Source organism: Lithobates pipiens, unplaced genomic scaffold (assembly GCF_037356315.1).
Source record: "Lithobates pipiens isolate NorthernLeopardFrog02 unplaced genomic scaffold, aLitPip1_a1.2 Scaffold_24, whole genome shotgun sequence".
Classification (NCBI taxonomy): Eukaryota; Metazoa; Chordata; class Amphibia; order Anura; family Ranidae; genus Lithobates; species Lithobates pipiens.
This window is the reverse complement of record NW_027507786.1, coordinates 16,506,883-16,532,150: the sequence shown is the minus strand read 5'-3', so window position 1 is coordinate 16,532,150 and position 25,268 is coordinate 16,506,883. Positions and strand designations below refer to the sequence as shown.

Sequence of the window (25,268 nt, the reverse complement as noted above, 5' to 3'; positions counted from 1 at the left end):
ATGGGCAGGGTCCCAAAAGAGCCTTATCCTCATCTGAAAATATAAACATGTTCCAATGGACGCTTATTTTGAAGTAGCCCTCATTAGGTGCTTATTTTGAAGCCAGACCATGAAAAGCAGACTAGAGGCGTATTTGTATCACTGTCCTCCTTTCTGGCCTATGATATTTTCAGGATTCAGACACAGAATTTGTAGAACAACTAAATTTCAGGAGCAGGTTTTTCCATGATGAAGGAATAGCAGATATAATTGCTGGCTATATACATATTCAACATTTTATCCATAACTTGCATCTTCCAACTTCTCCATCGTCTCCATAAACTGGGGTTATCACCTGAAAATAAATGATTGTGTTAATTGTTAAAGTATCTTACATATAGAACAGACTACACATAGATCTGGTGAGCTGGATGGAGGGGTTTGGTTTTTAATACTGCACCATATCTCTTCTGTCTTGGGTCAAAAGTATCTCAGCTAAACATATATAATATATAAAGTATAACATCAAAACCACAAAACATTTACTGTATTTCCAGATAAAAAAAAAACAACAACTTTTTTGCAGAGTGTGAAACCCAGATGGGAAGATTTATACTAAAAACATTGAAACCTTTGTGACCAGATTTGATTTTGAAGAATTAAGTACATTTGACATCTCACCAACCTGGATCTACTCCAGTAGTATAAACAGGGCTCCTGCTTCAGGAGAAGAGACAGGGATGCCAGAAGTTTGATAAAGAAGTGGATATGCAAAATGCGTAACTTCATTGGTCTGTGGTATTCCCGCCTCCTGCTGAAGTCACTTCCAGTCTGGCGGCTCAGGTACAGGAGTACCCTGCCATCTGGGACCTGTATTGATGACCTTGTGAGCCCAGCTACATCGGCCATAGACCTCTTGATGTGCCTACTTATTTTATCCTTTATGTAAGTTGCCATTTGGCTTTTATTAAATCCATTTGTTACACTTGGTCTGGCGCCCGTTTTGTTTCCGTCTCTGAGGAGCTGTCACCGATGTTGCACATCCACACACATATACTGTGTATATATATTGTAGACATGTCACTGGAGAAGTGATCGAGGGGGTGTACATCTCACTTAGGTTGCTACACAGTGTGAGATGGTAAGTCCAGGATGGATCAGTTTCTCAGCAGCGATATGCTGCTGAGTTGTTATTTAATCTTGCCGGGCCTGGGTTTATATGGAATGGCAGGTAGGTTTGGTAGAGGGACCTGTCATTCCACACCCCCCCGATCCAGTTCTGGGTTTTGGATCAGGTGAGCTTTGATCCTAATTAGCCTGGGAAGGTAAAGGCTCTGCTGGGCCTGCAGGTGATTGCTCTCAGCCAGGGAATGAACAGTCTGTGTGTTGAAGGAAGCTGCGAACGCAGCCACTGCTGGAGCTAAACCCCCCCCCCCCCCCCCCCCTGCGATATCCAGGCGAAAGACGCTGTGTTTATAAGTGTCAGATAGGTGAGAAGAACCTGTTAGTAAGCGCCCAGCCGGGCTAGGTTTTCTTTTATTTCTGTTGTACTTAAAAAGCACGGTGTTGCCGTATGTTTTTGTTTGCTGGACTGTTTATACCACGAATAAACGCCAAGGTCTGCTTTATAAATTCCAAGTCTGCTGTGAACTGTGTCCAAACTCACCCTACCCCTGGAAGATCCCCTACAATATATATATATATATATATATATATATATATATATATATATATATATATAGGTATATGGACTTTTATGGCCTTGTCTCATTTGGGCTTTTACTGATAGTCTTTCAATTTGTGCATACCATTACAGCATATTGGTCTTTCCGGTGCCATTTAATATTCTTTTCCTAGAGACGCTAAACGTACCAGAGACATCATGATAACTGATCAACTATCTACACAAGGACTGGACATGTGCAATTCTTTTTGGTCCAAATACAATTTCGAACAAATTTTTCGTTATTCAGAGATTCTGATGTATCCAAATCTCTGAATAAAATAGTAACGAATTTAGTTGAAATTCATTTAATTTAATTTTGTATATAGATTTTTGAAGGAATTCTAAGTTTTCGAAACAATTTGAATTCAGATCGGTCAAAAAATGATTGACCAATTTGAATTCAGTGTGAAGAATAGCTGGTTGTTAACCACCTCGCGCCCGCCCTATAGCCGAATGACGGCCGTAGAGCAGGCGCTTTTGTCCGGGTGGCCGTCCCTGGACGTCCTAATGTTTACTTCTGCAATGCACGCCGCCACGGGCGCGCATCGGGGAAGTTCTGTGTTTGCCATGTCCCCCGGGGACAGGCAAACACAGATCGCTGTAAACAGCCAATCACAGCGGCCATTTACAGCGCGATCGGCGTGTCCAATGGGAGACGATCTCATATGTAAACACATGAGATCATCTCTCAGCGCCGCTCTCCCTCCTCACACAGACAGAGTGTGAGAGGGGAGAGATGAACGGCTGCAGCGCCGTCAGTGTAAAAAAAAAGTAAAAAAAAAAGGTGTAAATAAAAGTGCCATCCTCCCCCAGTGCCATCCTCCCCCAGTGCAATCCTGCCCCAGTGCAATCCTGCCCCAGTGCCATCCACCCCAGTGCCATCCTGCCCCAGTGCCATCCGCCCCAGTGCCATCCACCCCAGTGCTACCTGCCCCCAGTGCCACCTGCCCCCAGTGCTATCTGTCCCCAGTGCCACCTGTTAGTGCCATTTGCCCCCAGTGCCATCTGTCATCAGTTCCACGTATAAGTGCCATCTGTCATCAGTGCCACATAGTGCCATCTGTCTTCAGTGCCACGTATCAGTGCCATTTGTCATCAGTGCCACCTGTCAGTGTCACGTGCCATCTGTTGTCAGTGTGTCACGTGTCATCAATGCCACTTATCAGTGCCATCTGTCATCAGTGTAACGCGTCATCGGTGCCACATATTAGTGCCATCTGTCATCAGTGGCACGTATTAGTGCCACGTATTAGTGCCATCTGTCATCAGTGCCACGTATTAGTGCCACGTGTCATCAGTGCCACGTATTAGTGCCACATGTCATCAGTGCCACATATTAGTGCCACGTGTCATCAGTGCCACATATTAGTGCCACGTGTCATCAGTGCCACGTATAAGTGCCATCTGTCATCAGTGCCACATATTAGTGCCATCTCTCATCAGTGCCAAGTATAAGTGTCATCATTGCCATGTATCAGTGCCATCTGTCATCAGTGTCATGTGTCCTTGTCCTGGTGCTTCAAAAGTGTAATAAGTAGTCAACAAGTTAGATGTGTAATTTATGTTCCTAGAACACATGATGGCACTCCCTGCATGTTGGGCCTCTCTATGTGGCCAGGCTGTGAAAAAGTCCCACACATGTGGTATTGTAATACTCAGGAGGAGTAGCAAAATTTTTTGGGGGGTGTCATTTTGGTATACACATGCCACGTTAGAGAAATAACCTATTACAATGACAATTTTGTGGAGAAAAAAAAAATGAAAAATCTTAATTTTGCAAAGAATTGTGGGAAAAAATGACAACATCAAAAAGCTCACCATGCCTCTTACTAAATACCTTGGAATGTCTACTTTCCAAAAAGGGGTCATTTGGGGGGTATTTGTACTTTCCTGGCTTGTTCGGGTCACAAGAAGCGAGATAGGCCACCAGTACATCAGATGTGATCAATTTTGTGCGATTCGCACCACAGCTTGTAGACTCTCTAACTTTCACAAAGACCAAATAATATCCACTAATTTGGGTTATTTTTACCAAAGATATGTAGCAGTATAAATTGTGGCCAAAATTTATGAAGAAAAATTAATAATTTGCATAATTCTGTCACAGAAACAAAGAAATATGCGTTTTTTTTTCAAAATTTTCAGTCTTTTTTAATTTATAGCGCAAAAAATAAAAACCCCAGAGGTGATCAAATACCGCCAAAAGAAAGCTCTATTTGTGGGGAAAAAAAGGACAAAAAATTCATTTGAGTACAGTGTTGCATGACTGAGTAATTGTCATTCAAAATGTGAGAGCACCGAAAGCTGAAAATTGGTCTGGCCAGGAAGGGTGTTTAACCACTTCAATACAGGGCACTTAAACACCTTCCTGCCCAGACCAATTTTGAGCTTTCAGCGCTGTCGCACTTTGAATGACAATTGCGCGGTCATGCTACACTGTACCCAAATGAAATTTTTATCATTTTTTTCCCACAAATAGAGCTTTCTTTTGGTGGTATTTGATCACCTCTACAGTTTTTATTTTTTGCCCCACAAATAAAAAAATACCGAAAATTTTGAAAAAAAAAATGTTTTTTTTTGTTTCAGTTTCAAAACTTTGTAAATAAGTATGTTTTCTCCTTCACTGATGGGCACTGATGGGGCTACACTGATGGGCACTGATAAGGTGGCACTGATGGGCACCAATGTGGCACCAATGAAGTGGCACTGATGGGCGGCACTGATGGGTGACACGGATGGGCGACACGGATGGGCGACACGGATGGGCGACACGGATGGGCGACACGGACGGACACTGATAGGTGGCACAAATTGGCACTGATAGCTGGCACGGATGGGCGGCACGGATGGGCATGGATAGGCGGCACAGGTGGGCATGGATAGGCGGCACAGGTGGGCATAGATAGGCGGCACAGGTGGGCATAGATAGGCGGCACAGGTGGGCACTCATAGGCAGCACAGGTGGGCACTCATAGGCGGCACAGGTGGGCACTCAGGCGGCACAGGTGGGCACTCAGGCAGCACAGGTGGGCACTCATAGGCGGCACAGGTGGGCACTCATAGGCGGCATCGGTGTTATAGTAATGGATGCCAATCAGTGCCAAACAATAATGCATGCCAATCAGTGATGCCCATTGTGGCCACTGATTGGCATCCATTATGGGCACTGATTGGCACCCATTGTGCTGACTGGCACCCTGGTGGTCTAGGGAGGATTGTGGGTTTTTATTACCTTTTCCCTGGTGGTCTAGTGGTGTCCCTGGTGGTCCAGTGTGGGCATCCTCGGGGGGCTGTGCTGATAATCGATCAGCACAGACCCCCCCTGTCAGAGGAGCAGCCGATCGGCTCTCCTCTACTCGCGTCTGACAGACGCGAGTGAGGGAAAGCCGATCACCGGCTCTTCCCATTTACACTGTGATCAGCCGTGATTGGACACGGCTGATCACATGGTAAAGAGTCTCCGTCGGAGACTCTTTACCGAGATCGTAGTTGCCGGGTGTCAGACTGACACCCCGCAACAACGATCGCCGCGATGCGCGCCCCCGGGGGCGCGCAGCGGCTCATTATCCTAATCACGTCATATGACGTCCGGTTAGGATAATGAAACCACTTTGCCGCCGTCAATTTGTAATAGGGCGGGCGGCAAGTGGTTAAGTACCCAGTAAGCAAGTGGTTAAGAATAGCCAACTCCTCAGAAACTCCAACTACTTTACTGGTTCCTTTAAACCATCAGTAATTCGAGATTTTGATGAACTGCTGTTCGGACACAACACCGGCAACCAAATACAGTCCAGTGCATGATATTATGAGCAGAGATAGTTACTCCTCTACGATGCTAGCCAATATAATGGCCGCCTCCGAGGCAAGGACAACTTTGTCCTCTTTAGCTGTGCTATCAAATCAGCTAAATCTTTCTGTACCAGAGTCTATTCAGTTGCTGGTGTTGTGCCCAAACAGCAATTCATCAAAATCTCCAATTACTGATGGTTTAAATAAGCAGAAAGTGACGTGGTTGGAGTTTCTGATGAGCTGGCAAATTTGACAGAACACTGGCCACTGCATCCTTGACAACCGATAACCCATAAGCTGTATGCGGGCTTCCCCGCTGATAGATGAATGTAAACAAAAGCATGCCACCAAGGGAGCCCCCAGATCCCAGCACCCCATGTGAATAAGTAGGGTACATAGTACCCCTACTCATTCACCAAAAAAGTATAAAAAGTAATTAAAAACACAACACACAAGTCCTTTATTAAAAAAAAAAAAAAGTCTCCCGGTGTAGATACAGTTGCAAAAAAAAAAGTATGTGAACCCTTTTGGAATGATATGGATTTCTGCACAAATTGGTCATAAAATGTGATCTGCTCTTCATTCATTCAAGTCACAATAATAGACAATCACAGTCTGCTTAAACTAATAACAAACAAAGAATTAAATGTTACCATGTTTTTATTGAACACACCATGTAAACATTCACAATGCAGGTGGAAGAAGTATGTGCATTTTTATGAAGGTGAGCCGATCAACCGAGTCTGTGGACAGGCACAGTCTGATTTGTTACAAAGCCTCCAGCAGCACTGAATGTGCGTTCAGATAGAACGCTGGATGCAGGAAGGGCCAGTAGCTCAATTGCATACTGTGCAAGCGTTGGGCCAGTAGCTCAATTGCATACTGTGCAAGCGAAGGGCCAGTAATCCATCCTCAACACCCAGTAACCCAGTGGATTTTCGGTTGGAAAAGTCTCCAAGTCTGATCTTGCCCCTAGGTGTTCCTGCACCATGTAAATCAGATGCTGGCGACGGTTACTGGAACAGATCAGACCTTGTGACTGTGGATTAAAAAATTGTCTAAACACATCAGTCAGATGGCCACCTTCTCCACCGCTCCTTCTGTGAGTTACCAAAGCCTCAGCTACATGTTGTCCAGGAGGACCAGGAAATTGCCTCCCAGTCTCTGGAAAGGCATTGCACAGACCTTTCTGCAAGGCCTCCCGAATATGTTTCATCCTCTGCTCCCTCTGCAAAGTATGGTTAAGTTCCGCAACCTTACCCTTGTAGCATGGATCAAGAAGGGTTGCCAGCCAATACTGATCCCTCTCCTTGATACCACAAATCTGAGGGTCCTTTAGCAGGCTTTGCAAGATCAGGGAGGCCATGCAGTGTAGGTTTGCTGAGGCACTCTGTACGGAGTCCTCTGGGTCACTAAGGATGACATGATCCGCAGCCACCTCCTTCCAGCCACGTAAAAGTCTATTGGTTTCTAGGGACTAAAAACAATCCCTTGAAGACTGCTGCTAATACTGAGTGCCAGGCTCCAACTCCATGCTAACATAATCCTTCTCCTCCTCCTCCTCCTTTTCCTGTGTGATAGGTGGGCCTGCAGGAATACTGTCTGGATAAGGGGGGCCTTGAGAGGTAAAGAAGTCCTCCTCTTCCTCCCTCTCTTCTGCCTCAAGTGCTCTATCCATTATTTCACACAGCGTGTGCTCCAACAGAAAGACGAGGGACAGTATCGCTGATGCATGCACTGTCACTTCTCACCATCCTCGTGACCACCTCAAATGGTGACAGGACAGTGCATGCATCCTTGATCATTAGCCACTGGCGTGGCAAAAAAAAAAAAGCCAAGCTCCCCTGACCCTGTCCTGGTGCCATACTCATACACAGGTACTCATTGATGGCCCTCTGCTGCATGTGCAGCTGCTGCAGCATTGCAACATTGAGTTCCACCTGGTGGGCATGTCACAAATGAGGCAGTTCTTGGGCAGGTTGCATTCTTTTTGAAGGTCAGCCAGCCAAGCACTGGCATTACATGACTGGCTGAAATGCCCACAGACTTTCCTGCCTGAAGCTGGCATGGCGTCAACCACCTCTGAACCTGCCTCTGCAGAGCTGCCAGAAGCTTTGCCTCAGTGTAGCTCCTGTCCCCTAAGCAGACGAACTCAAGCACTGCATGCAATCTATTTGCCGGAGTGCTTATGTAGCCCCTAGAACACTTACAGAGCACCGCTGGTTCGGAGGACAAATCTGCACAGTAAGAGACCATAGAGGAAGAAGAAGAGGAGAGGGTGGAGGAGAGACGTGAGGCAGAATCACGACTACCAGCATTTCGGAGGCGTAGTGGCGGAACAAGCTCCAACATTACTGCACCCTGTCCTGCATGCTTCCCAGCTGCCAGCAGGGTTACCCAGTGCACCGTGAAAGAAAAGTAATGTCCCTGTCCATGCCTGCTGGACCATGAATCAGCGTTAATATGCACCTTACCGCTGACCGCCCTGTCCAACGAGGCCAAGACATTGCCTTCCACAGGTCGGTAGAGAGCCAGAATGGCCTTCTGAGAAAAAAATGCAGTTTGGGAACCTGCCACTGAGGTACTGCACATTCCACAAATTCTTTAACGGGACAGAGTCTACCAGCTGAAAAGGCAGCAGTTGGAGTGCTAGCAATTTAGCCAAACTAGCATTCAGTCGCTGAGCATGGGGATGGATAGGACCAAATTTCTTTTGATGGTCAACTGGGGTAGAGAAATTTGCCTGCTACCATCGGATTTAGGTGTACCACTAGCAGATTGCTCACAAGTGCTTGGAACACCTAATTCTACACCTTCATTCCTCTCAGTGCAGGTCTCTGAGAGGACTGAAGGTATAGTGGGGTTGGAGATCCCCACTGATGAGGACCAAGGAGAGGTCTGCCTTGTTCTTTGGTGTGGGTCTTTTAAGTACTGTTGCCAGTGGACTGCATGGGAACTCGACATATGTCTGATCATACGCTTCAAACATATGTTGAAAACATCAATGGTGAGATCTGCTGCACACATCTCAAAAAAGGCCCACACCAAAGAACTTTCAGCAGCGCTCTGCACATGTAGAGCTCTGTGGTGCGATGCAGTCGGTTGGCTGTCCTTAAGCTGGTCCCTGGAGGGCATCCTGCCTCATCGGAGATGTGCCTCCTCCTCCTCCTACTCCTTGGCCTCCTCTCTTATATCAGGCACCCATGTAGAGTCAGTGACCCCATCATCCTCTCCCTCCTCACTACTGGAACAAACCTGGCAGTATGCTGCAGCTGGGGGAATATGACTGTCAGTTTCTAGTCCTCTCTCTGGGCTCATATTACTGCCTTCATCCTCAACCTGGGTGCCATCATTGGAGTCCTCAAAATGCTGTGTATCCTCCTGCAGCATGTACCCGACACTGTGGTTGAACAGTTCGGGGGACAACTCAGGACATGATGGTGGGGCTAGGGAAGGAGTGACTGATGCCATTGAGCTGCTTTGGCAGCTTCATTGGCAGCCAAACTTGTCTTAGCCTGGGTGACAGAGGATGAGGAGGATGAGGATGGCTTTGTCATCCACTCTACCAACTCTTCTGCATGTTGTGGCTCAACAAGGCCAGTTGCCGAAAAAAAGGACAAGCGTGCCCCATGGCCATGTGCTGAGGATGCACCGTATCCAGGACCAGAAACGTTGGCTGTAGACACAGAGCCTGCTTGCCCACTTTTAGTGGCCTGTGAGCATCTGCCTTTCTTTGGTGGCCTTCCAGAAATGCAGTAAAATTGGATTAGCAAGACACCGCTTGAAGTTTACTAGAAAAATTACACCAGGAATGGCCTGCAGTCAGGTATAGGCTTGGCTAGACTAGAATGCAGTGGATATATATGTAGGAGACAGTATATATATATATATATATATATATATATCTTTATGCACTGCAAATCACTGAATCACCTGCCTGCCTGAAAGTGTATTTGGAAACATACACCAGCAATGGCCTGCAGTCAGATATAGGCTTGGCTAGACTGGAATGCAGTGGATATATATATGTTGGAGACAGTATATATATTTTATGCGCTACAAATCACTGAATCACTTGCCTGCCTGCCTGAAAGTGTGTTTGAAAACGTACACCAGGAACTACCTGCAGTCAGATATAGGCTTGGCTAGACTAGAATGCAGTGGATATATATGTAGGAGACTGTATATATATCTTTATGCACTGCAGATCACTGAATCACCTGCCTGGTCTGCCTGCCTGAAAGTGTCGTTGAAAACGTACACCGGGAATGGCCTGTAGTCAAGTATAGGCTTGGCTAGGCTAGAATGCAGTGGATATATATATAGGAGACAGTATATATATTTTATGCACTGCAGATCACTGAATTATCTGCCTGCCTGCCTGCCTGCCTGAAAGTGTATTTGAATACGTACACCAGGAATGGCCTGCAGTGAGATCTAGCTACACAGGATACAGTGTGTGTATATGTATGTATATATATATATATATATATATATACACACAATACAAAGCCAGGATGTATATATATATATATATATATATATATATATATATATATATATATACACAAAATACACTGCAGCTAACTGAATCAACTGCCTGCCTGAAGTAGATTAGAAACAGTACAGCAGGAACGGTCTACAGTGAGATCTAGCTAACTGAATAAACTGCCTGTTCAAAGTAAATGAAATGACACTCTCTCTCTATCTCTCTCTCTGCCAGCAACACACTACACAAGGCCGATCTGCAGGCGTGGACTTAACCCCCTGAGCCATAATTGGCCAAAGGCACCCTGTCTTTGGCCAATTATTGCTCTCTTTGCTTACGGCGCTGTGATTGACCAAAGCATGCGGGTCATAGTGCATGCTTGGCCAATCATCAGCCAGCAATGCACTGTAGTGACGAAGAGCATTATGGGGTGTCATTGGCACGAACGCCCTATAATGTTCGATCTTCGTCAAACGATAGAACAGCCAATGTTTGAATCAAACTCGAAGCTCATCCCTAATCGTGACTGACAATGGATCTACTTCGGGAGACATTTATTTTTTTGTTTGATTTTTAATAAAGGAATTGTAAAATATTAACAATGTTTTATTTACCTTTTACAATTTTTTGATGAATGAGTAGGGGTAATATGCATCCCATGCTCATTCAAGTTGGGAGTGGGATCTAGGGGCTCCATTGGTAAAGGTGGCTTCCAGTTTCCGATAAGTCACCCCGCACACCCGATGACCATTGGGCCAGGGTTGTGGGAAAGAGGCCCTTGCCGCCATCAACATGGTATGGATCAGGATTGGGGGGGTTGCTCACTCGTCCCCCCCTCTCTTTGCCTGCATGCTTGCATAAGGGTCTGGTATGGAATTTGGGGGGGAGACTCCACACCGTTTTCTTTTAATTTGGCATAGGGTTCCCCTTAGAATTCATACCAAACTCTAAGGGCCTTGTATGAATTGAGGCGGACCCCATGCTGTTTTTTTTTCAGTATTTTTCATTGCCGGCATTCTTTTGTTTACATTTCAGCTGTTAAGGACGCAGGTTCCTGGGTTCCCGACCTGCTCCTATACAGCCAGCTATTCTTCACACAGAATTTGAATGGGTTGATAATTTTTCAACTGATCTAAATTCAAATCATTAAGAAAATTTGGAATTAGTTAGAAAATTAATAAAACTAAATTAGTAACTTAACTTATCTATTCAAAACGAAACAAAACACATTTTTCCATTCTGCACATGTCTAACGAGGACTGATTGTCTGCAATAGTTTTCATCATTTTTTTATTTATTTTTTTACTTTTTTTTCACACAAATAAAGCTTTCTTTTGGTCGTATTTGATCACCTCTGGGTTTTTCTTTTTTTATAATTTGATATATAAATAGAAAAAAACAATCATTTTTAATTTGAATCGAAAAACCCCCAATATATTTCATTTTCTGCTATAAAAAATATCCAATAAAAACATGTAAAAGTCGAATTTCTTCAATAATTTAGGACAAATTGTATTCTGCTACGTGTCTTTGGTAAAATAAATCCCAATAAGTGTATATTGATTGGTTTGTGTGAAAGTTACTTAGTTACATAGTTAGTCAGGTTGAAAAAAGACAAGTCCATCCAGTTCAACCACAAACAAAAAAAATATATAATAATATCATACCAGCCCATATACCCAATTCTATACCCACAGTTGCTCCAGAGGAAGGCAAAAAAAAACAGCAGAGCATGATCCAATTTGCTAAAGCAGGGGAAAAAAATTCCTTCCTGATCCCCCGAGAGGCAATCGGATTTTCCCCGGATCAACTTTACCTATAAATGTCAGTACCCAGTTATATTACGTACACTTAGGAAATAATTCAGGCCCTTCTTAAAGCAATCCACTGAGCTGGCCAGAACCACCTCTGCAGGGAGTCTATTCCACATTTTCACAGCTCTTACTGTGAAAAAACCTTTCCATATTTGGAGATAAAATCTCTTTTCCTCTAGACGTAAAGAGTGCCCCCTTGTCCTCTTTGTAGACTGTAAAGTGAATAACTCGACACTAAGTTCACTATATGGACCCCTTATATATTTGTTCCTGTCCGCTGCCACTGAGGCCTGCTTGTCCAGCAACAGTCCCTGAAGTCAGCCTGATCAATCCTCCGGCTGTTGATCCTGCCAGGTACCCCTGCTACCTTTGACTCCCGTGCCTCCTGTCACCACCATCAGGGGCCGTGAGTCGGGGACGCAAGAGAGGTCTCCTTCTGCATTCCGGGCTCACCACTAGGTAGGTGACACTCTATCTCAGAACCCTCCCCCACATCGCCTAGTTTAAAAATCCCTCTAACTTTTTGGCCATCCTTAATCTCAGCTGATCTGCACCCTCCTCATTTAGGTGCAGTCCGTCCCTTCTATAGTACCGGTTATCGACTGAGAAGTCGTCCCAGTCCTCCTGGAACCCAAACCCCTCCTTACTACACCAGCTTTTGAGCCACTTGTTTACTTCCCTAATCTCCCTCTTCCTTTCTGGTGTGGCTCGATGTACTGGTAGTATTCCTGAGAATACTACCTTGGAGGTCCTTTTCTTCAATTTAGCTCCCAAGTCCCTAAAATCATTCTTTAGGACACTCCATCTGCCTCTGACTTTGTCATTGGTGCCAACGTGAACCATGATAGCTGGGTCTTCCCCAGCCCCCCCCCCCAGTAATCTGTCCACCAGATCCGTGATGTGCCAAACCTGAGCGCCCGGCAGACAACATACAGGCCTCTCTGTCCTCCTAAGAATTGAGTCCCCTACCACCAGAATCTGTCTTTCCTTTCCCTTTGCTCCCCCCCCCCCCCACTCTCACTGGAGGAGTTCTTCTCCTGGCAGCTAGGAGAATCCCTCAGCTCCAGCAGTGCTGGTCCCTGACTGGGATCATCAATGTCACTCAATGGAGCATACTTATTGGGATGCTCCAGCCCTGGATCGGCCTCCCTGGCACTTGCCCCTCTACCCTTCCTGACTGTCACCCATCTACTCTCTGCTAGTGCCTGCATCTCTTTGTCTCCACCCACCTTATGTGCTGGCCCCTGCCGGCACCTGCTGTGTACATTCCTGGCTCTCATTTAGGGTGGAGGGTCCTCTCAGTGCTGACAGTTGCTTCCCCAGATTCAGAACCTGGGCTTCCAGGGAAACAATGTGCTTACGTTTTGCACAGCAGTATTCACCCTCGATTAGATAATCAAGGAACGCCAGTCATCGTACCTATTAATTTAATGAGGATTAGAGATTATACCCAGTCCAAATTACCTAACAACTAGCTTCCTGACACTAATACTCAACAAGACAGTACACAGGTACTCACAGACCAGCGTGTAGGCTTGTGCCATTCGTTTCGTAACGAATCAAAATTCGGCCGAATTTTGCATCTTTCGGACATTCAGATGCATCCGAATGTCCGAATAAAAAAATAACAAATTACAACGAATACGAAAGAAATATAACGAATGAATTCGAATGAATTCGACATGATTTGAAATTATTTCAACCGCATTCGAAAATATTTTGTGACCCGAATTTAGGGCCATGTATCTCGGGGTCACTTGGTGCTAGACACTTCAAATTTAGATATGTTGTAGAGCTAGTACTATTGTGTTTGCATACCAAATTTTGGGTTTCTAGCTATAAGTGACCCCGAGATATGTGGCTCCACATTCGGGTCGCAAAATGTTATGTTATTAGAGCAGAGAATGACATTTTGCGACCCGATCTTGGGGCCACATATCTCGGGGTCACTTATAGCTAGAAAACCCAAATTTGGTATGCAAACACAATAGTACTAGCACTACAACATATTCAAAGTTGGAGTTTCTAGCACCAAGTGACTCCGAGATACATGGCCCTAAAGTTGGGTCACAAAATATTTTTGAATGTGGTTGAAATAATGTCGAATCATGTTGAAATAATTATAAATAATCAACATGATTCGGCATTATTTCAACTTTATTCGAAAATATTTTGTGACCCGACTTTAGGGTCATATATCTCGGGGTCACTTGGTGCTAGACACTTCAAATTTTGGTTTGTTGTAGTGCTAGTATTATTGTGTTTGCATACCAAATTTGGGGTTTCTAGCTATAAGTGACCCCGAGATATGTGGCCCCAAAATCGGGTCGCAAAATGTTATTAGTTATTAGAGCAGAGAATGACATTTTGCGACCCGATTTTGGGGCCACATATCTCGGGGTCACTTATAGCTAGAAACCCCAAATTTGGTATGCAAACACAATAGTACTAGCACTACAACATATATATATATATATATATATATATATATATATATATATATATATATATAATGTCGAATCATGTTGAAATCATTTTGAAATCCTTTTGAATGCGGTTGAAATAATGTCGAATCATGTTGAAATCATTTCGAATCCGGTAGAAATATTTTCGAATTTGGTTGAAATATTTTCGAATGTGGCCGATTTTTCGAATTCGGTAGAAAACTAAACGAAATCCGAAAACGAATTTAAGGAAGTTAACGAATATAACTAAACGAAATTAATGAATTAACTAATTAAAACGAAACAAAACTAAACACATTTTTTCCTTTTGCACATGTCTACCAGCGTGCACCCACAATATACAAGTACTAACGATACACACACAAACACACTACTCAGACAATACTCAGATACTCACACTACACAGGTACTATGACCCCTGTTATAACCTCCTGTTTTCAACTCTGGTTTTTAACTCACCACTTTGACCAGTTCCACTTAGACAGAGTTCTCACAGACTCAGGCCGCGTACACACGCGGGGACTGTTCGCTCAACTTTGTTTGTCAAACAGTTTCAGCGGACAGTCCGCTCAAACTTAGCATGGACGGACTTGCCCACACACGATGAACGAACAGTCCGCTGAAACCGTGCGTGATGACGTGAACGGCACATACGACGGGACTAGAAAAAGACGTCCTATACACTGCAATGCAACCTTCGGCGTGTAAATCCTTTCTGAGCATGCGCGGAACTTAGTTTGACGAACAAGCCTACACACGAGGGGACTGTTCGCTGAAACAAAGTTTCAGTGGACAGTTTTTCGGAAATTCCGAAAAACTTTGTTCAGCAGACTGTTCGCTGAAACTGTCCGCTGAAACACTGTTCAGCGGACAAAGTTGAGTGAACAGTCCCCGCGTGTGTACGCGGCCTCAAGATGAGCAGGCTCACATTGAGTTTTACACAAAGTTATATAGACCTCAAGCACCTGTGCCCAATTAAAAACTCCCCTTCATTAGTAGGCTGAAGGAAGGAAAGAAAAGAAAAAAAAAAACTATTTAAAAAGTGTCAGAAAAGGGTATTAAAAAGCTACAAGGAAAAGTCCCAAAAGAACCTAAAAATGCAACCCAGCAGTCACCAGCAGTCAAAAAGCAATACTTATTCACACTCCACTCAAGGCTCTACTGTTCAGCTTACAACCAGCAGTTTGGCCATCTACAAACTATGGGATATATACTGGAATGTTATTTTATTTTTTAATTTTTTTATATTAGTAATGGCAGTAATCAGAAACTTATAATGGGACTGTGAAAGTGTGGTGGGCAAAAAAAGCTCTATTTTTTGTGAAAAAAAAAAATATATGAATTTAATATGGGTACAGCATTGCCTGACCGTGCAATTACCAGTTAAAATAGCTTGGTGCCGGATAGTAAAAATTGGCCTGGTCATGAAGGGGGTAAAACCATTATTTATAATGAATAGATTACATACATAGTACATAGTAGGTGAGGTTGAAAAAAGACATCAAGTCCAACCTATGTGTGTGATTATATGTCAGTGTTACATTGTATATCCCTGTATGTTGTGGTCGTTCAGGTGCTTATCTAATAGTTTCTTGAAACTATCGATGCTCCCCGCTGAGACCACCGCCTGTGGAAGGGAATTCCACATCCTTGCCGCTCTTACAGTAAAGAACCCTCTACGTAGTTTAAGGTTAAACCTATTTTCTTCTAATTTTAGTGAATGGCCACGTGTCTTGTTAAACTCCCTTCTGTGAAAAAGTTTTATCCCTATTGTGGGGTCACCCTTACGGTATTTATAAACTGAAATCATATCCCCTCTCAAGCGTCTCTTCTCCAGAGAGAATAAGTTCAGAGCTCACAACCTTTCCTCATAACTAGGGATGAGCTTCGAGTTCGACTCGAACATTGCCTGTTCGCCTGTTCAGCGAACAGTGAACAATTTGGGCTGTTCGCAGCAAATTCAAAAAGCCAGGACACCCTATACAAGTCTATGGGAGAAATCTAAAGTGCTAATTTTAAAGGGTAATATGCAGGTTACTGTCCTAAAAAGTGTTTGGGGACCCGGGTCCTGCCCCAGGGGACATGAATCAATGCAAAAAAAAGTTTAAAAAAGGGCGTTTTTTCAGGAGCAGTGATTTTAATAATGATTAAAGTGAAACAATAAAAGTGTAATATTCCTTTAAATTTCGTAGCTGGGGGGTATCTATAGTATGCCTGTGAAGGGGCGCATGTTTCTGGTGCTTAGAACTGTCCCTGCACAAAGTGTCATTTGTGCAGGAAAAAAAGTCTTTTAAAATCACTTGCGGCTAAATTGTCGGGTCCCGTAATACAGAGAACACTCAATGAGTGTTCTCTGTATTAGCCGACACTTCATTCATTCATTGATAAAAAAAAAAAAAGCGTGGGGGTTCCCCTAAATTCAATTACCAGGCCCTTCAGGTCTGACATGGATATTAAGGGGAACCCCGTGTCAAATTTAAAAAAAAAATTGACGTGGGGTCCCCCTTAATATCCATATCAGACCTGAAGGGGGCGGGGTCACCCATACGTCACTGGGGAACCCCTGGCTCCCTTCACCAGCGTCAGAGGGGGCGGGGTCAGGTGACGGGTGGCCCCGCCCTCCTAATATAAGAAACGTCAGCGCTGGGATCTCCGCAGTGTCTCCGCAATGGAGACAGAAGACGGATGTATGGACAGCGCTGGACTGAGAGATCCCCCTCGCTGGATATGATCATCCATCGCTGGACCCCGGAGATTCGTCGCTGGATAGCAAGAGTGGATTAGCACCGCTGGAATCTTTTTTTTAATTTTTTTATTTTTAATAAAGGAATTTTTCAAAAGTGTGTTTGTCTTATTTAACCATTTTTACACTTTCTTTGTTCAAACAGGGGGGGCGGGATCTGGGGGTCCCCTTGTTAAAGGGGGCTTCCAGATTCTGATAAGCTCCCCCCCCTCAGACCCTCACAACCACCGGCCAGGGTTGTGAGGATGAGGCCCTTGTCCTCATCAACATGGGGACAAGGTGCTTTGAGGGGTCACAGACCCCCAAAGCATCCTCCCAATGTTGAGGGTATGTGGCCTGGTACGGTTCAGGAGGGAGGGGGGCCGCTCTCTCGTCCCCCCTCTTTTCCTGCGGCCTGCCAGGTTGCGTGCTCGGATAAAGGGTCTGGTATGGATTTTTAGGGGGACCCCACGTCAATTTTTTTTTATTATTTGACACGGGGTTCCCCTTAATATCCATGTCAGACCTGAAGGGCCTGGTAATTGAATTTAGGGGAACCCCCACGCTTTTTTTTTTTATCAATGAATGAATGAATTGTCGGCTAATACAGATTACGGGACCCGACAATATAGCCGCAAGTGATTTTAAAAGACTTTTTTTCCTGCACAAATGACACTTTGTGCAGGGACAGTTCTAAGCACCAGAAACATGCGCCCCTTCACAGGCATACTATAGACACCCCCCAGGTACGAAATTTAAAGGAATATTACACTTTTATTGTTTCACTTTAATCATTATTAAAATCACTGCTCCTGAAAAAATGGCAGTTTGTAAAACTTTTTTTTGCATTGATTCATGTCCCCTGGGGCAGGACCCGAGGTCCCCAAACACTTTTTAGGACAGTAACTTGCATATTACCCTTTAAAATGTGCACTTTAGATTGTGAACGTTCGAGTCCCATAGACTTTAATAGGGTTCTAAAGTTCACACGAAGTTTAGGTCTGTTCGCAGGTTCTGGTGCGAACCGAACAGGGGGGTGTTCGGCTCATCCCTACTCATAACTAATATCCTCCAGACCCTTTATTAGCTTTGTTGCCCTTCTTTTTACTCACTCCATTTTCAGTACATCCTTCCTGAGGACTGGTACCCAGAACTGGACAGTATACTCCAGGTGCGGCCGGACCAGAGTCTTGTAGAGCGAGAGAATTATCATTTTATCTCTGGAGTTGATCCCCTTTTTAATTCCAATATTCTGTTTGCTTTGTTAGCAGCAGCTGAGCCTATCATATACTAGGACCCCCAGGTCCTTCTCCATCCTAGATTCCCCCAGTGTATAGATTGCATTCATATTTTTGCCACCCAAATGCATTATTTTACATTTTTTTACATTAAACCTCATTTGCCATGTAGTTGCCCACCTCATTCATTTGTTCAGATCTTTTTGCAAGGTTTCCACATCCTGTGGAGAAGTTATTGCCCTGCTTAGCTTAGTATTGTCTGCAAATACAGAGATTGAACTGTTTACCCCATCCCCATCCTCCAGGTCATTTATGAACAAAATAAATAGGATTGGTCCCAACACAGAACCCTGGGGGACCCCACTACCCACCCGTGACCATTCCGAGTACTCCCTATTTCTCACCACCCTCTTAGCTTGCCTTTGTAGCCAGTCTTCAATCCATGTACTCACCCTATGGTCCATGCCAACTCACCTTATTTTGTACAGTAAACGTTTATGGGGAACTGTGTCAAATGTTTTTGCAAAATCCAGATACACCACATCTACGGGCCTTCTTTTATCTAGATGACAACTCACCTCCTCATAGAAGTTTAATACATTGGTTTGGCAAGAACGATTCTTCAAGAATCCATGCTGATTACTGCTTATGATACCGTTCTCATTACTAAAATCTTGTATATAGTCCCTTATAATCCCCTCCAAGAGCTTGCATACTATTGTTGTTAGGCTGGTTGGTCTGTAATTCCCAGGGATGTATTTTGGGCCCTTTTTAAATATTGGTGCTACATTGGCTTTTCCCCAATCTGCTGGTACCATTTCAGTCAGTAGACTGTCAGTAAAAATTAGGAACAATGGTCTGGCAATTACTGAACTGAGTTCCCTAAGTACCCTCGGGTGCAAGCCATCTGTTCCCGGTGGTTTATTAATGTTAAGTTTCTCAAGTCTAATTTTAATTCTGTCCTCTGTTAACCATGGAGGTGCTTCCTGTAAAGTGTCATAAGGATAAACACTGCAGTTTTGGTTACTGAAGCCCCCCCCCCGATTCCCTCGTGAAGATCGAGGAGAAGAATAAAATTCAATACCTTCACCATCTCCCCATCCTTTGTAACCAGATGTCCTTCCTCATTCTTTTGGGGCTAATATGGTCTGTCCTCCCTTTTTTACTGTTACATATTTAAAGAATTTATTGGGATTTTTTTTGCTCTCCTCTGCTATGTGTCTTTCATGTTCTATCTTAGCCGTCCTTATTGCACCCTTACATTTCTTGCTGAATTCTTTATAAGGTCTCAATGCTGATGATGATACTTCAACCCTGTATTTTTTGAAGGCCTTCTCCTTTGCCTTTGTATGCATTTTTACATTGGAGTTAAGCCATCATATTTGAATATCTGTACATTTTCTACATTTCTTCAGGTACAGATAACCAATTCTCACCTTTGATCACATTCAGAATGTGATATTTATAGATGGGCCATTCCAGGGCAGCATGATCAACTTCCACAGTAAGTACGGCACCGTCATCTGTATCTGCGTTTGGAGTTAGAGAAATATTGCAATTACATTTGTAGCTTCCATTTTCTACCTCTGTTATTTCCGGGTTCATATCTACTAGTAAAGCATCATTCACATTGCCTTCCAGGAGAGGATTTTCTTCAATAGGATCTCTATTCTGAGGTCCAGCAGCTGCATCGTCCTCACCTGGTGGACGTCCCACAGATGCCCATCGGCGGATGAGACTTTTTTTTCTGTCCTTGTGTCTCTTCAGATATAACTTTAAGATAATTTCCCCTGGTCTGAATTCTGTTATCTCACATGTTAGAGTTATTTTTCTCATGTGAGAAATCCACATATCCCCATTGATACCTGATACAATAGGTATACCTGTAAAACAAACGAGAGGGAGTATTATTAATTTAATGAGCTGGGTGTTCAAGTTGAATGCATGTTCGACTCGAACACCGGCTGTTCGCCTGTTTGGTGAAGCCAGAACTTTGTGGGCCGTTCGCGCTCACAGCCCACAATGCACTGTGCCATCGCAGTGCATTGCTAGCTGATGATTGGCCAAGCATGCACTGTGACCCGCATGCTTGGCCAGTCACAGCGCAGGCAGCGAGGAGAGCCATAATTGGCCACAGGTAGGATGCCTGTGGCCAATTTATAGCTCAGGGAGTTTAGTACATGCCCCACATTATATAAGGCCGCCTGAGCGGCGGCCTTGAGTAGTGTCTTGTGGCATTCAGAGAGATAGGATAGGCAGGGACAGTGTCTTCTTTTCTTGTGATTGAACTTAGCGCAGTTAGAGTTGGTGTATTGTGCCTCCTGCACAGTATACACCTGAAGCTACTCCCAATTGCTAGTGTTGTTCTGTTCCTATACCACAGGCAGCTGCAGCAGTTAGAGTTGGTGTATTGTGCCTCCTGCACAGTATACACCTGAAGCTCACCCAATTGCTGGTGTTCTGTTCTTATACCACAGGCAGCTGCATCAGTTACAGTGGGCATATTGGGCCTCCTGCAACATATACACCTGAAGCTACTCCCAATTGCTGCTGTTGTTCTGTTCCTATACCACAGGCAGCTGCAGCAGTTACAGTGGATGTATTGGGCCTCCTGTACCGCATACACCTGAAGCTACCTCCAATTGCTGGTATTGTTCTGTTCCTATACCATAGGCACCTGCGGCAGTTACAGTGGGTGTATTGGGCTTCCTGCGCTGTATACACCTGAAGCTACCCCCCTCAATTGCTGGTGTTGTTCTGTTCCTATACCACAGGCACCTGCAGCAGTTACAGTGGGTTTATTGTGCCTCCTGCACAGTATATACCTGAAGCTACCCCCAATTGCTGGTGTTGTTCCGTTTCTATACTACAGGCATCTGGAGCAATTACAGTCAGTGTATTGGGCCTCCTGCACAGTAAACACTTGAAGCTACCCCCAGTTGCTGGTATTCTCATCTCCCTGCAGGCCATTAGTATGCCTGGAAGGCCAACAAGGAAAGGCAAACAGTCTCGAGCCAATAAAAGAGGGCAAGCAGGCTCTGTGTCTAGAGGCAACAGTGCTGGTCATGGACACGGTGCATCATCCTCAGCATGTGGCCATGGGACACGCTTGTCCTTATTTTTGGCAGCTGGACGTCTTGAGCCGCAACATGCCGAAGACTTGGTAGAGGGGATGAGCATGCCCTCCTCATCTTCCTCATCCTCTCTCACCCAGGCTCAGGGTACTGGCAAAGTAGCTGCCAACATGTCCTCTTCCCTTGTCTCAATGTCATCAGTCACTCCTTCCCTAGACCCACCATGTCCTCCCGAGGAGTCCCCGAACTGTTTGAGCACAATGTTTGGTACATGCTCCAGGAGGATGCCCAGTGTTTTGAAGGCTCTGATGATGATACCCAGCTAGAGGAAGGCAGTAGCATAAGCGCAGAGAGAGGAGATGCTCAAGAAAGACAGCAATATGGCAGTCATGTTCCACCAGCTGCAGCATACTGCCAGGTTTGCTCCAGTGATGAAGAGGGAGGGGATGATGAGGTCACTGACTCCACATGGGTGCAAGATAGGAGAGAGGAGGAGGAGGCACATCTCCAACGCGGCAGGATGCCCTCCAGGGGCCAGATTAAGGGCAGCACACCGACTGAATCACACCGCAGAGCTCCGCCTCTGCAAGGCGCTGCCTCTGCACGTTATTCCAAAGTTCTTTGGTGTGGGCCTTTTTTGAGAAGAGTGCATCAGATCGCACCGCTGCTAGTTGCAACATATGTCTCAAGCGTATCTCGCGTGGCCAAAACATTAGACGCTTGGGCACCACATGCTTGACCAGACATATGCTGATCTGCCATGCAGCTTGTTGGCAAGCGTACCTTAAAGACCCACACCAAAGAACAAAGCTGACCTCTCCCTGCTCCTCATCAGCTGGGATCTCTAACCCCACTATACCTTCAGTCCTCTCTGAAACCTGCACTGAGAGGAAAGAAGGTGCAGAATTAGGTGTGTCACAGCCAAGTACTTGCGGGCACTCTGCTAGCAGTACACGATTGTAGCAGGCAAATGTCCCTGCCCCAGCTGCTGGACCGTCGAAAGAAGTTCACTCCCAGCCATCCACATGTCCAGCGGTTGAATGCTAGCTTGGTTAAATTGCTAGCACTTCACCTGCTGCCTTTTCTGTTGGTAGACTCGGACCCCTTCTATGAGATTGTGCAATGTGCGGTTCCTCAGTGGCAGGTTCCCAAACGCCACTTTTTCTCATGGAAGGCGATTCCGGCTCTCTACCGGTATGTGGAAGGCAATGTCCATGCCTCGCTTTACAGTGCAGTCAGCGGTAAGGTGCATATTACCGCTGACTCATGGTCCAGCAGGCATGGACAGAGACATTACCTATCTTTTATGGAGCATTGGGTCACTCTTCTGGCAGCTGGGAAGGATGTAGGACAAGGTGCAGCAGTGCTGGAGGTTATTCCGCCACCACGCCTCCAAAATGCTACTACTGGTTGTAATACACCTCTCTCCTCCACCCCCTCCTCTTCTTCTTCCTCCATGGCCACTTCCTGTGCTTTGTCCTCAGAATCAGTGGTGCTCCGTAGGCGTTCAAGGGGCTATGCAAGTATGCAGGCAAAAATATGCCATGCCATGCTTGCGTTGGTGTGCTTGGGGGACAGGAGCCACACAGGGGCATGTAATTAAAATTTTTGATGTAATGCTTTGCAGCAGGGCTCATTCCTGCACTCCAACTAGAGTATATGGAAGAGGTTGCAGTGTTGTGGCACCAACACCAGTGCCTAAGGCCCAATTTCTCAGCCCCTGTTTAACGGGGGCATATAATACAATTTTTGATGCAATGCTTTGCAGCAGGGCTCATTCCTGCACTTCAACTAGAGTATCTGGGAGAAGTTTCAGTGTCGTGGCACCAGTAACAGTGCCTAAGGCCCAATTTTTCAGCCCCTGTTTAACAGGGGCATGTAATTACAATTTTTGATGCAATGCTTTGCAGCAGGGCTCATTCCTGCACTCCAACTAGAGTATCTGGGAGAGATTGCAGTGTCATGGCACCAGCAAGCAGTGCCTAAGGCCCAATTTTTCAGCCCCTGTTTAACAGGGGCATGTAATTACAATTCTTGATATAATATTGCACAGCAGGGCCTGTTCCTGCACCCACCGAGAGTAACTGTGAGGACTTATAGTGTTGTGGCACCAGCACCACAACCACCAAAGGCCCAATTTTTCTACCACTGTTCAACAATGGCATCCAGTGCCCACCAAGAGTCACTTTGTGGGCTTATAGTGTTGTGGCAACACCAACACCTTAGGTCCACATTTCTGCAGAGCATGTAGGGAAGGCCCCTACTTTCAAACATCCAACTTACAAACGTCTTCTACTTGCAAATGGAAGGAGACAACAGGAAGTGAGATAAAAAAGACGGACGTTGATAACCCTTCCCTATGTTTTCCAAAAAGCTGAAAAATAGATTATTTGACTGGAGCTACACTTTAAAAATGTACCAGTTCAAAGTTACAAACAGATTCTACTTAAAGTGAAAAGTGTAAAACCCTTACAAACCACTTTGACCTACAGGTACAGTAAGCCCAGGTTAAGGCTTACCTGTAGGTCCAAGAAATATCTCCTAAATCTACACGGTTTAGGAGATATTTAATAAAAGACAGTCACAGCTGTCTACGGCGCATGCGCCGTAGACAGCGGCGCACAGACGCACTATCTCCATTAGCGGCATGCTGCTGCTAATGGCGATATGCCGTGAGGGGCGGCTCCCGTGCGCATGCGTGGGAGTGATGTCATCGCTGCTCCGGCGCTGTGAGTGCCCGAAGCAGCGATACCCAGAAGAAGATGGACGCTCCGGACTACAGGGGACAGCGGTGACATCGGTGGATTCTGTGTCACGTAAGTGACACATAATGGGCTACTATGCGATGTATAGTAGCCCATTATGCTTTATCTTTGCAGGGAGACAAAGAGGAAGTAAACCCATCAGGGTTTACTTCCTCTTTAACACAACAAAAACCTATACAGTCCCTGTCTTGTTTGCACCACCTTTATACTGCTGTTCTGAATATATAGGGCCTGGGGGCCCCACACCTTTCCTTTTTTTAATTTAGGTACGGGGTTCCCCTTAATATCCGTAAAAAGACCCAAAGGGGCTGGTAATTGGCGGGGGGGGGCTACCCATGCCATTTTTTTTCTCAATGATTTTCATCCGTATTGCCAGAACCAGACATGACATAAAACCGCAAGCAGTTTTAAAGGACTTTTTTCCGTTAAAAGTCATTTTGTGCAGGGACTGTTCTAAACACGGGAAACACGTGGCACTTCACAGGCATACTATAGACGCCCCCAGGCACGATATTTAAAGGAATATTTCACTTTTTTTCACTTTCGTCGTCATTAAAATCAGTATTGTCATAAAAAGTGTTTGGGGACCTGCCCCATGGGGACATGTATTGATGCAAAAAAAAGTTTTAAAAACTGCCTTTTTTTTCGAGAGCAGTGATTTTATTAATGCTTCCTTGAAATGTTCCTTTAAATCTCGTACCTGGGGGGTGTCTATAGTATGTCTGTAAAGTGACAAATGTTTCCTGTGTTTAGAACAGTCCAAGAGCAAAATTACATTTCTAAAGGAAAAAAAGTAATTTGAAAGTACTCGCGGCTATAATGAATTTTCGGTCCCGACAATACAGATAAAAGTCATTGAAAAAAACTGCATGGGATTCCCCCACAGTCCATTACGAGACCCATTGGGTCTTGTATGAATATTTAGGGGAAACCCAAACCAAATTTTTTTAAAAAATTTGCGTGGGGGTCCCCCCAAATTCCATACCTGGCCCTTCAGGTCTGGTATGGATATTAAGGGGTACCCTGTGCAATTTTTTTTTTTTTAAATGGCATAAGTTTCTTGTCTCCCTCTTTTCCTGTGGCCTGCCTGGTTGCATGCTCCGATAAGGGACTGGTATGGATTTTTGGAGGGACCCCCATGCCATTTTTTTTTTTAATTTTAGCGCATGGTTCCCCTTGCCAAAATTACAAGGGGAACGCATGAATG

General features: G+C 44.9%; 1 protein-coding gene across 1 annotated transcript in view; it reads right to left on the bottom strand.

Moving 5' to 3' along the window:
• Positions 1-200: 200 nt before the first annotated feature.
• The window catches only part of LOC143929576 (uncharacterized), a 153,518-nt gene continuing 128,450 nt past the window's right edge, over positions 201-25,268 (bottom strand). The window contains exons 13-14 of the mRNA XM_077453456.1: positions 19,659-20,105; positions 201-334 (exon numbers count right to left, since the gene is read on the bottom strand). Coding sequence (XP_077309582.1) covers positions 201-334; positions 19,659-20,105 — 581 coding nt within the window. The remainder of the gene's footprint in view (positions 335-19,658; positions 20,106-25,268) is intronic.